At 45.8% G+C, this 12,918-nt stretch overlaps 1 protein-coding gene across 1 annotated transcript; it reads left to right on the forward strand.

Annotated features, from left to right (window-relative positions):
- The first annotated feature begins 768 nt into the window (after window positions 1-768).
- LOC133892357 (protein IMPAIRED IN BABA-INDUCED STERILITY 1-like) lies at window positions 769-6,286 on the forward strand. The gene is made up of 9 exons (XM_062333075.1): window positions 769-1,922; window positions 2,640-2,924; window positions 3,016-3,333; window positions 3,579-3,806; window positions 4,256-4,353; window positions 4,663-4,771; window positions 4,915-5,451; window positions 5,532-5,664; window positions 5,803-6,286. The coding sequence occupies exons 1-9, from the start codon at window positions 1,533-1,535 to the stop codon at window positions 5,820-5,822; spliced, it is 2,118 nt and encodes a 705-aa protein (XP_062189059.1). The 5' UTR covers window positions 769-1,532; the 3' UTR covers window positions 5,823-6,286.
- Window positions 6,287-12,918: the final 6,632 nt, after the last annotated feature.

Consider the following 12,918-nt stretch of genomic DNA (forward strand, 5'->3'; position numbering starts at 1 on the left):
TTATAGAACATGTAAAAAAGCTCTATAATTTTAGAAGAAATATAAGACCGCTTTTAGATAAATTCAATTAAAATCGGATTTTATATGAAATTAATACATAATACTTACAATTTTATATTACTGAACATAATATCTATAATTTTATATTATAAATAACATAATACTTATAATTTTATATAATTCACTCAAAATTAAAAGGTGATGACACCGGGTGTCCTACGCCCCCGCTAATCTCGCTACAAGAGCAGAGCACCGAGCCGCTGATGAGCGAATTTGTTTAGCCTATTTAAAATTAATATTTTAATAATAACTCGCTAGGATCTATATTTTCAGAAACTGATCCCTTTTGTCACGCCAGACGATTTGACGTGACTCACCACTTGGTCACGCCACGGAACCGAGCGCGACTGCGGTGCCACGTCGGCGGGAGGCCCACCCTGTGCCACGTGGGCGTGTCGACATAGCAGCCCTGAGTTGCGCCAAGGCGCATGGCACGACTGGAGTCGCGCCAGGCACTATGGCGCGATAGAATGCCATACAGGGCTGCCACGTCGGCACGCAACATAGGGCTGCCACGTCGGCACCGCAGTCACGCCCGGCTCCGTGGCGTGATCAAGTGGTGAGTCACATCAAATTGTCTGGCGTGACAAAATGAATCAGTTTCTAAAAATATAGAACCTGACGGGTTATTATTAAAATATTAATTATAAATAGGTTAAAAAAAATTCCTGATGAGCAGAGCGCGACGCCGACGACGCTCCTCACAAAAGAGACGCGTGCGCGGAAAATCTCATCACTCCCGCTTCCCGTGGCGTGGACCTTTTAAGCATCCCTGATTCCCACCCCACCTGCGAGCCCGCCCCACCCTGCTCCACTCCCCTCCCCTGATCGAGCTGCCCATCTGCGGTCTCTGCCCTTTCGGTGTCCCGGCGGCTGGGGCCTTCCTGATCTGTCCCGGCGGCGCGGCTGGCGGCGGGGGTATGGTGATTTCGCCGTTCTGGCTGTTGCGTCGGTTCAGTTTTTGCTGAATTGAGGACTCGGCTGCCTGATTCTGGCGGCTTCTTGATCCGTCGCGCGCCGCGGTTGCCAAAAGGCCTTGCCTTTTTCGCTCGCCGCAACGGTTATCCTGTGCTCGCTCCTCCAAACCCCCCCCCCCTACCCTCGCGATCACGGGGAAATATCGCCGTCGTGGTCCGTCGACGGGTGCGGTCGGTTGCGTCAAGGTCTCGCCTTTTTTGATGATGTCTCGCGTTCCGTCTTAGTTGAGCCATTAATTAATCTTCCAAGTCAATCCCGACGTGTTCTTGACCTGTGCCGTGTCCGGCCCGCCCGTGACGCCTGTGGTTGACGGGCGAAGGGGTCAAGTTTTTTGTTCTCGATTCTTTGTGCCGCGGCCGCCGGCTCAGCCCAATGCGAGAGTGAGGGGCTTGAGAGAAGCGGAGGAGCGAACGCGTGAAGCGGCGGCGGTCTTGGTTCGTGCGCGAGCTCGGCGCATGGTTTGTGGCGCTTGGTGGTGGTAGTGCGCCGCCGCGATGGGCTGCGTCGCGTCCAAGAACGTCGTCTCGGTGACGCCGGCGGCTGACTTGTCCGGCGAGCTCCGGGACAGGGGCCAGCCGCGCGCGCCGGAGCCCGCGGCAGCGCCGCTGCCGGTGCCGGCGGTGTCCGTGTTGGTGTCCTCCCTGCGCAGCTCGTCGTCTGCGGCGAGGGGGTCGGAGATGGTCAAGGACGAGGCGGAGGAGCCGGGGAAGGCCGTCGTCGCCGTGGCGGCCGCGTCCCGGAGCTTCCGGCTGCGGAGCCTTCGGAGGAGCCTGGAGGGCGAGCAGGTGGCGGCTGGGTGGCCGCCGTGGCTCAGCGCCGTCGCCGGGGAGGCCATCCAGGGGTGGATCCCGCTCAAGGCCGACTCCTTCGAGAAGCTGGGGAAGGTACTGTGGAGCTTTCGGCTGAGGTTTCCTGGGTGATTCATTTCGGTTGCGGTTTCCTGGTTGATTCAATTCATTTCAATAGTTCGTGGGTCATTTTCCATTGGGAATTTTTTGCATGCATGTGGAATTTTAGTAGAAAGATAGTTGTTGGGATTATTATTTGGTTGAATTGGTAGGTATCTTTCTGGAATTTATATCATGTGTTTGTTAGTAATAATACACTAATACTCTGTTGGGTGATGGATTATGACATGAATAATAAACTAGTATAATTGGTAGGAGTAATTGTTATGACACTGAAGGGGATAAAAGGGAGGTGACATGGGAGATCTGGTGTCTCCTCCTATGAGGCATCACATGTTTTAGGCGTCTCGATTGTTGATATGCTTTGCTGGTAGGATTTGACCTCTTTATACCATTTCTTCTATGTCATCTTCGTTATAGAGATATGTAATGGGAAACGAATTAGTACTACTATTGTGCTAGTTTTATCTCTACAACAAGGGTAATGAAACTGTGGAATTCATGTTTAATTCCTGGTGTACCATCGTAAGTACTCGTGAATTCTGAGAATTTCTAACGTGTCTTTTATGTTGAACACTTAGTGAACCTGCATTATTTTCTCAATTTATGTACATGAAAAATATTCTTTAAATAAATGTTTGCTGCGTGCTGATTAAGGTCTGACCATGTTTGTTTGTTGCGCTGTTTGTGTAGGTTGGGCAAGGCACATATAGCAGTGTATTCAGGGCACGGGATCTTAATAATGGAAAGATTGTTGCCCTGAAGAAGGTGCGATTCGACAATTTTGAGCCAGAAAGTGTTAGGTTCATGGCAAGGGAGATACAGATATTAAGAAGGCTTGATCATCCAAATGTCATGAAACTGGAAGGCTTGATTACTTCTCGGCTATCATGCAGCCTTTATCTAGTATTTGAATACATGGAGCACGATCTTGCTGGACTTTGCTCCTCCCCGGACATCAATTTCAGCGAAGCACAGGTATGTACATCCAAGTACATTTATTTCCTTCAGTACAACTTTGACATTACACTGTGTTGACCTGACTTTTTCTCTGATTGTCACATCTCAGCTCAAGTGCTACATGAACCAGTTACTATCAGGGCTGGAGCATTGCCATTCACATCGCGTAGTTCATCGCGATATCAAGGGTGCTAATCTCCTTGTTAATAATGAAGGGGTTCTAAAGATAGCTGATTTTGGTCTTGCTAATTACTTCGATCCCAGCAAAAATCATCCTCTGACCAGCCGTGTTGTCACACTGTGGTACCGACCACCTGAACTGCTACTAGGTTCAACTCACTATGATGCAGCTGTTGATTTGTGGAGTGTTGGATGTGTATTTGCTGAGATGTTTCATGGGAAACCTATATTGCAGGGAAGAACCGAGGTAATTAATTCAGTTACACTAACTACTAGAGTTCATTGCATTGCATCTGCCGGATTCTTCATATTTTGTGGGTTCTGGTTCTGTAACAAATTATGTACATGCTGATTTCCTCCTATCCTAATTCACTAGACATGTAAGCTTCGTTGCTTCCTCTTAAAAGTTTTTTTTTTTCCCAATTTAGCTTGGCCTAATTTCTAAATTTTCAAGGATTTACTTGCTGTATGTAACATCTTTCTCATTTTCAGGTGGAACAATTGCACAAGATTTTTAAGCTATGTGGTTCCCCTGCAGATGATTATTGGAAGAAGTCGAAGTTGCCTCATGCAACAATATTTAAACCGCATCATCCATATACAAGTACTCTTCGAGATGTTTTTAAAGAGGTACCAGAAAATGCATTGAATTTACTAGAAACTCTTCTCTCCGCGGAGCCCAACAAGCGTGGTACTGCGTCAGGTGCTCTTACATCTGAGGTAAGACTGTAATATCCTGTGTTCTTATTGTGTATTGGATGGTGAATGATTGAAAAACTGGTATATTTGGAATTTAAGCTGTTGGTTTTGTTCAAGTTTGCTAATTCTGTTCTACTGCCCTTTTCTTTTGTTATGCATCAGCATGGAATATTATTCTTTCACTCGTATAGTTAGGAAATACTACATAGTAGTGCAAGTGTATGACAGATATACAGTATTACTCGATGCTAAATCTTCAAGCAGCAATGCTGAATATCATTGTCGGTGTAACTTGCATTTAGCTTGGCAATTCCATCTTTTTACATGTTACTAATATATGGGCAAGAAATCTTTAGTTTTAGTGTAAGCAAACATAGTCTTCTTTGTTCCTATTGTGATTTCTATAAGAATAGCACATTCACTCAAACTGGTACAGTACTGTCTGATTTATTTCCTTTCTTTTTGTACAGTTTTTCAAGACAAAACCTTATGCGTGTGAACCTTCAAGCTTGCCTAAGTACACACCCAACAAGGAGATGGATGCAAAGTTACGGGAAGATTTGCGCAGGTGGGCTTTGTTAAATGCAGAATCAATTTATTGCAGAAAAAGAAGTCTGAAACTTAGAATCCGTATTGCTTCTAAAGGGTATGCTTCACAAATTGAAAATCACCATATGGCTGTATGCATCTTGCGATGCAGAGGCCGGAAGACTCTTCCATTATCTAAAACCATATTTGCTGAGCAGCTCCCAACACTAAAACATATTAGGTTGTTATCAGTATGAAATTTGACAACAGGAAATTGAACAATTTTTTTTCTAACACTGCAATAGTCAATCATAACAACCTTAATTTTCTTTCTGTTTCTTTTTTCCAGGAGAAAAGCCAGTAGCAGAGTGCATATGACAGAAGCATCAAAGAAGTCATCAAGGCTCAGCAGAGCAGCAAGAGAAATTAGTGAAGTCACTAAGCAAACGAATAGCAAGGTATTAATTTTTTTTCAATGGCTGGATGCCTGGATGTCTTCACTAAATGTTAACAGCAGGCCAACTTGGACAAGCTGTATGAATATTTAAGTTGATGGTAGTATCATTCATCAAATATCTCCTGCTTTTCTTTCTTTCTTCAGGAGTCCAAAACTAGTGTAAACGGGAGCAAGGATGGTGCAGTACAGGATCGTGCAAAACTGAATGGTGATGCTAGGCTGTTTGCGGACATACAACCAGTTTCAGCGGCCCAAGTTAAAGAAAGGGCTCGGCATGTTAAGAATGAATCACGAGAGGAAATCCCTTTCTCTGGGCCATTGATTGTTTCATCATCTAGTGGCTTTGCATGGGCCAAAAAACCACAAGAGGACCGTTCTTTTGCTAGATCACGGAACAGATCTAGTTCAAGAGGCCAATTCACTTTTGAGGTCAATCAGGACAATAAGTTGCAAGCTAAAGAGAACATTGGCTCGAGGGAACTACCTAACAGAGATGTACACATGGCACGTGTCAACTCCAAAGTCCGAGAGTCGCATGATTTAGCAAAGCGTGCAGTTCTGAAGAAGTGGTCCCAGTTAGAGCGTCCAGATTCATTTGATTCTTGTGACACTTACCACTCTCAGAACTTTTCGAATGCGATATATCTTGGGGATACTCTCTCATCAAAGAATAGCTTCAAGGTGGGTCGTTCATTATTTTGATTGCTTCTGCTTCTTTCATATTAACAAAGTTGTAACTAATGTGCTATTTGAAACTTCAGGGTGACCATGACCAAGGAGAGAAGGTTGAATACTCAGGCCCTTTGTTGTCTCAGTCACACAAGGTTGATGAACTGTTAGAGAAGCATGAGCGCCACATCCGGCAAGTTGTTCGAAAATCATGGTTCAGGAGAGGTAATTTTGTTTCAGAATTAGTATATACCCTTTTTTTGGGCTTTGATGCATGGATTCAGCGATTCCGTTATATTTCATTGCCTCTGTTTCTTGCTCTGATAATCCTGTATTGCTGGTTGCCTGATTTTACGGTAACAGGAAGAAAGCAAGACAAGTGAGAGGAAAAGCTTGACCACTTGTGCTCATCGAAGAAAACGCTGAAACGCAAGCTACATAGAGGAAGGGGGCCGGGGCATGTCAGTTTCTAACGAGTATCTACTGCCAGAGTCCTTAGTCGGCACATTGGCCTTGACTGCGGCTGACGATTACGTTGCTGATTTGGAGGACCTACTGGAAACACCATTAGTTTATGATTCCATCTCACAGCAAATCGAGAAACTGTGATTTAGTCTCTGCTACTAGATTTCTAACATGTCGTGTGATGTTCCCGGAGGACGCCTATGCCATATCCCCATTTTGCTCTCCATCTCTCTTGTGCCTAGGAATAATTAACACCTGACGAGCTAGTGTGGCTGATCAAACCATTTGTGTAGTCGAAACCAATAACCACCGCATCATGGTGCGTGATCGATGTAAAGCCCTATGTAAAAAAGGTAAATCGAAGATTTATTCTTATCTCTAACTCCAATATCCCATCTCCGGTTGCTACTGATGCCTGGTAACGGCCAAGCTGAGCTCCTGTCAGTAAGGACCATGTCGCTGCATTTCTGCTCGGGTTCAGCATCGTCAGTTCGTCTTGCTTTGCTAGTCTATCTGACTCTGAGCATAGTTCAAAAAAAAAAAGTCTTCTGAAGAAGGTGGCACTGGCTGCAATGATTTAGGTCACCGGGGGGCAGCTGCATCAAGTTATCAGTAGACTTGCTGTTTTTGTTGGTTGGTTACACAAACTGATTTGTGTAACGGTTACACAGTAGAATTTCTCCTATCTGAGGTGTGTGACGGAGGGCAACACGGTGTTCTGGCGTGTCTAGTTCCAGGTTCCATGCAGGAAAGGTGGACAGAACAGCGAGGAGGGAGGGTGAAGATGCGGCTGGAAAGGAACGAGAAGAGAAAGCTCAACAGTGTTCGTCAAGAAGATTGGGTTCAGAGGATGAGAAGCATGGGCATCCTAGCGTTGGGCGAAGTTGATAATTTGTTCCAATGTAAGGGTGTGATGGAAGTTGTGGTGACTTGGGTACAGCGGCGGATCCACCGCAGGTGGGGGTGGGCATACTTGAGAGTCCTTCAAGTACTCTACAATTTTTGGTATGCGAGAGGTAAGAAGAGAAGAGGGGGAGAAGAAAGAAAAGAAAAAAAATGGTAGGAGAAGAAGAAAGAAGAAGAGAGAGAGAGAGAGTCTTATTTCTTGGGTAGGTTGGAAATCTCGGAGAACTCGGCTCGTCTGTGTTTTCCAAAAAAAAAAATGAGCTCCTACTTCCCCGGGCGGCCCAGCCGAGATGGTGCAGTGGAAGGCCCGCTTAAGGAGGGATCCGGCTGGCTGGGGCGCGGTGGTGGAGTGGAGCGGTCTTATATTTTATAGATTTTTTATTTTTTAATATTATCAAGAATACAGTACCGTTTTAAAAATCACACGTCTAACCTACCGTCGCATATTCAATGGGTGAGAATAAGATCTCGCCTGTTGAATGGATAAGATCTTATAAACCCTTACAGTAAACAAATTAAATAACCGAAGAGAGAAATATCTCGCCCATCTCAGCCGGCGAGAACTTGATCTCATCCGCTGAACGGGTAAGAACTTTCTCTCTCTAATTATTTAATTCGTTAACCGTCGGTGTCTATAAGATCTTACTTGTTCAACAGGTAAGATTTTACTTTCACTCGTTAAATGAGTGAAGGTAAGTTAGATCTGCAATGTTTTGAATAGCTGTATTATAAAAATATTAAAGTAATAAAATATATAAAATAATCGATGGACGGACGGGACGGGACGGGAGGCTAGCCCAAGTCGATCGTCAGCGGACGATTTTGGCGGACGCTGCACGTGTGAGATCGCGGTTGGGGCCGTTGGGGTGTGGACGGCTGTAGGAAGCTGTGGGCCGAGCTCCAGCCGAGGGCTGAGGCCCGGGTTCCATAAATCGGTCACGCTCGGCTTGGCTCAGCTGGGAGATGAAAAGGTACGGGCGTGCCGGCCGGCCGGCCGTGGCGGTTGTGACTGTTACCACACGACCTGCGGAACGGCCGGTCCTTGCCGGCCGCGGTAGAGGAACAGAAAGCGATGCCACTTTCTTTAGGTGTGTCGGGACAGCCGGACAGACAGGAACGGTACTGAGCAGTGAGTGAACCGGTTGCGGTAGATCGTCAAAAAAAATTACTAGCATGTACACGTGAACCACAATAAGACTACGACGTAGCTGCTGCCTACTAAACCTACGTGACTTCGTCGATCTTAGAAACACGTGATATGGTATATATTACAGGTGTATGTTGATATGCATGTATAGGATGCAGTGTGCGTATAGGGGTATGTTGAAATACTACATTTTATATCTGGCTTAGGGCAGCTTCAATAGTTGAGGTAGCTGTTTTTTATTTTGCAGACGTTGAGAAGAGAGAAATGAGTGGAGATTAAGATAAGAGCTAGTTGTTAACTTTTATTTTGCAGATTGGAAGTGAATTAATCTTGAAGAGCTATATCTAGATGCTCTTCATCGAGAGATAGCTCTAAGCATCAAGCAGATCTCACCTCAGCATCTTCCTACTATGTAAGATATGAGAAATTCTAAACGATAAGACACATATAAATTTTTTAAAAATATAATTTAATAGTTAGAGCTAGTAGCTGCTGTTAAAGAAAAAGAAAGGGTCGTCTCTGCGCGCGTACTTCCTCGTAGCTGCCCTTAAAGAAAAATAAAGAGTCATCTCTGCGCGGGTACTTCCTCGTCCTGGTACCTAGACTCCGATCATCAAGTCTCGCAAAAACTTATCCAGCTCAACCAATGCACCGCCCCGCCCTGCATCGCAGTCAAAAAAAAAAGGAGGAGCACAGGCCCCGGCAGTACTGCACAGTTCGACAGGCGTTAATGGCTTGCCGTGCCGATCCCGGGCGAATGCGCGCACGTTCGCCGGCTGGCCCGCCAGCATGATCCTTGGCACGAGCCATAGTTGGCCAATATTCCGCGTGTCGCCTAGCAGCGCTGAAAAGTGGACGACATCGGCATGTGCCTCATCCTATATGCTCCGGCTCATCGGCATGTTTGATCGATCGTCCTGCTATGCTACGCTGCGTGGTCCGCGCCCCCCTCTCCCCTCGCGACGGACCAACGCTCTCGGAAAAAAGCTGGACGACGCTCCCGGCAGAGGCTGCTAGACGCTGACACTGCCGTCTCGGCGTCTTCCTCCATGATTGCGACGAGCTGACGGCCTCGGGACGCGCGCTACCGACCTTTCTGCAAGCTGCAGGCAGGAGGTCGCCGGCTCGCCGCCGCTGCTTGCTGCTCCGGCCGCCGCGCGTGAGGCATTAACAGATTCGCTCGGTTCATCTGATCGTCTCGCGCGAGCACTTCAGCTTCGTACCGGTGGCGCGGTGGCCCCTGCCATGAATTAAGACGGAACTGAGCTGATTAGTCGACGATGCTGATCAGCGGAGAGAGAAGGCTTGTGCGTGCATGTGGACAGAAGCAATTTTGAGCAGTGACCATCACGTGGGCCCAGCAACAGTCGCTGTCTCCGACACTCGAGGAAAAGGCACGTAGGGCTCCCCTGTCAATCGCTACCGGTATCTCCATCGTAGGCAGGCCGTCGCGGTTGATTGCACACCAAGCGACGACCTTCGTTTTCACCGCTCCATGAGCAGTGGTAACTGGTAACTGCACCGTTAATTAACCTGGTTGTTTCGCACGGAATGGACAATCCATCGAGGACTTTTACAGTACATTTAAATAAGTGTATATCATCTATTTTTTTTATTCGGTGGTTTAGATTAGCCTAATGATACTCTATCGCCTATCAGTATCATGTGTATCATTAAAGAGTATCATGGATATCATAAGGGTAGGATTGAAAAAAAAAACTATGATAAACTTGTAAATTATATGTTTAATTAAAAAAGATCAAAATGTTAATTTATTCTTCGGATAAGCTTTCACTTATTCTGTTCATTTCATTTATTAGGGTTTCCATCCTCCGTCAGTCGATCGATAATAGGTGGCGAAGGTCCGAAGTCCGGTTAGTCAATAACGTAATTACCCCTAAGGGTATCAAGATAATTACAATAATACCTACTAAAATAGACGGTTGTATCACAACAATGATATTCTCCATCATCTAGTATCATGGTGTACTATAAAGGTTCTCTATTATTAACTCGTCATCCGTGAGCGCTATCACTACACATCGTACGCTCATGTATGATGGAGAACTCGACGGCTCTTGTTGTCAAAAGATGTCCCCGTCATGGAAAAATAAAGACATGTTCACTGTTTGCCTTTCTCGCCAGCTACAATCAACTGATAATTGGCCTGCCAGTGGCAATGGAAGCCTCATGAGTTTCCTAACATTTTTTTTTATCATAGGTAGAGGAGAAAAAAGAAAAGAGAGAAGAGAAAGAGGAAGAAAAAGAGAGAGGTGGATGAGCTTTCATATGTGGTTCTTTTGCATCCGCCATTAATTATTGCTGCACTAATGATGTTTGGTAACGGTGATAATGGTCGCACTCCCCAGATGCTAATGAGGCAATAATCAACTACAACTTGGGACGGGAGGGTAGCTGGGGACTGAGCTTTCGAAGAGCACTTTTGGCCACAAACAAGAACTGAAATAACGGAACACAGGAGCAGTAAGTTTTTGTTCAGGTAAATTTGAACAAATGAAGATGGGTTGAATAATCTCTTCAGGTGGTTAATTGGCGCTTGATTAGGGGTGCTGAATTCATTGCGCGCACAATGACTCGCGTGCTGCTTCTAGGAGACGCGTGCGATCACGTGATGGGATGGGGCGCTCGTGCAGATGTCCCGTCCGGCCGTCGTCCCCATGCATAGCGATTGGGTCGAGAGTTCGAGACGTGGGTCATAGCGTGGGGCGGGATGTAAGACCATCTCTAGCTATATTTTTTTTATTTCGTTTTTTTTTTGATTTTTTTTAGTTCCTAATTTCTTTATTTTATCTTATTTTTAACAGTTTTCTTTCGAGGGGAATCGTGAAGGGAAAGAAGAGAATCTCGTTTTAAAGGGAATAACTCTGTAAATTCCGTCGTGAAAAAAATCATAAAGCAAAAATCGTTGGAACGCTGAAGGGAACGAAAATTCCTTCACGACAGGAATATCACCTCTAAAGGGAATCCCTTGGCTAGTCTAAGTGGATATTTAAATGTTAGTTTTAGTTATTATTTAGTTTATTTTTAAAATTTTAATTAGACAGAAATAAATATTTGGTTAATTTTATTAAATTTTAAATTAATCTAATAACTTAGAAAATACAAAACTTACATCTCTACACGTGATATTATATTGTGGGTCGCAACACAGCGAAACTTGCCCCAGACATGGAGACCTTTGTGAGCCATGGCTTCATCCATACAATCTCTTGGGAACGTTACGCTCCTAAGTTGAACCCTGCACCGCACCGGTCGTAAAAGTAAAAAAATGACAACCAAAACCAAAATATTTTATCTGAACGGTCCAACCGTTTGAAGGAAATCAATCTGAATAGCAGTACTGAAACTCGCCCTCCGTTCGAGGTTTCGATGGTAGCTGCATGCACCCATGGCGGCTCATGTATCCAATGTTGATCATAAAAAAATTATTCTAGTTACATAAAAGATATGATGCCAAGATAAATAACGAATATCTTAGATTTTCTTAGACCTCCCTCCATGTTGATTTCTTAGACATTAATCAAATGTCTATCTAAATAAAAAGCTAATGTGATAAGCATTTTAAAGAGGAGAGAGAAGTAGTTTGTTTCTTATGAAACAAACTACTCCCTTCTTCCCACAATACAGGGTGTATAATTTTTTGAACTTCTTCCCAAGTTACAGGTCGTATTAAGCATGAAGCACTGATGCCGCCGTTTCAGCTCCTACATGCGAACCGTTGCTACATGCCTGCACTTAATGCTGCTGCATGCATGCTGTCTATATTTCCTCGTTTCCACGGTTCCAGAGCCATGGACGTCACCTTTGACGGTGGCCAGGACGGCCCTATGGGCTACCAGCTCGACCTCGCCACGGACGACTCCCTTGACCGCGCCCAGCTCCGCGTCCCTCTCGTCGCACACGTCGACGGCGCTCAGGACGGCTACCTCGGCGGCCTCCTCGTATCGCAAGTCGACGACTCGGCGACTCCTTTGACGGTGCCCATGATGGCCTCCTCATCTCGCAAGTCGACGACGACTGGACGGCAACCTTGACTCGCAACTGGCCGACGCCCACGACGACCTATTCGTCTCGCAAGTCGACGACGCCCACGATGGCCTCCTCGTCTCGCTAGTCGACGGCGCCCGGGACGGCCTCCTCGTCTCGCAAGTCGATGGCTTCTTCGACGGCGCCCACGCCAGCGTAGTCGTCGCGCACCAAGACGTCACTCACGATGGTGTACTCGTCGCACACCAGGACGACTCCCATGACGCCACCCATGATTGGCTAAACGAGCTCGACGAGGAGGATTTCTCTGAGTGGTTGTCCGGCATGAGAGCTGGCTGCTATCGCTGCTCGCTCGAAGGCCCTTGCGCTCATTGCCGTCAGTTGACACCGTGCTCTCGTTGCAAACGCGTTCACAGCGAGTACACCATCAACGCTTGGATATACGGATACGAAATTTAATTGCAGGGTGATGCTTCCAGAGGAAGGCGCTCTGGCAGCATGGTGTGTCCCGGAATCGTTGTGGAAAAGTTGCAAAGGACTTGGTCCATGTCGATGTCATGGCGTCGGACACTGTCGGTGATGCTTGATAACAGAAATAACATTACAAAATTCAATCATGGTTCGGTTACAATTGCAAAAACAGAAATAACAGATCTACATCTAAGAGACAAATTGTAACGCTTCGCTCATAATTTTTGCCTCGCATTGTAACCTAACCGGAAGAACACCATTCCTCTCCAAAGCTTCCTTCTTCAAATGTGGAATTTTATAATGTTGTCCCCCCTTTTGCCATAGTATCTCTCTCATGCAAGCTTGGTGAGTTAGGAAAATACGGTTACTCCTATCAATTGGATACTCGTCGTAGGCTTTGGTTACCTTGGCAATAATGTCTTCAACACTAGTGGGAGAGGACTTTTGAAATATGGCCTGGATGGCCGCAAAATAACCAAGGT

Source organism: Phragmites australis, chromosome 15 (genome assembly GCF_958298935.1).
Source record: "Phragmites australis chromosome 15, lpPhrAust1.1, whole genome shotgun sequence".
Taxonomy (NCBI): domain Eukaryota; kingdom Viridiplantae; phylum Streptophyta; class Magnoliopsida; order Poales; family Poaceae; genus Phragmites; species Phragmites australis.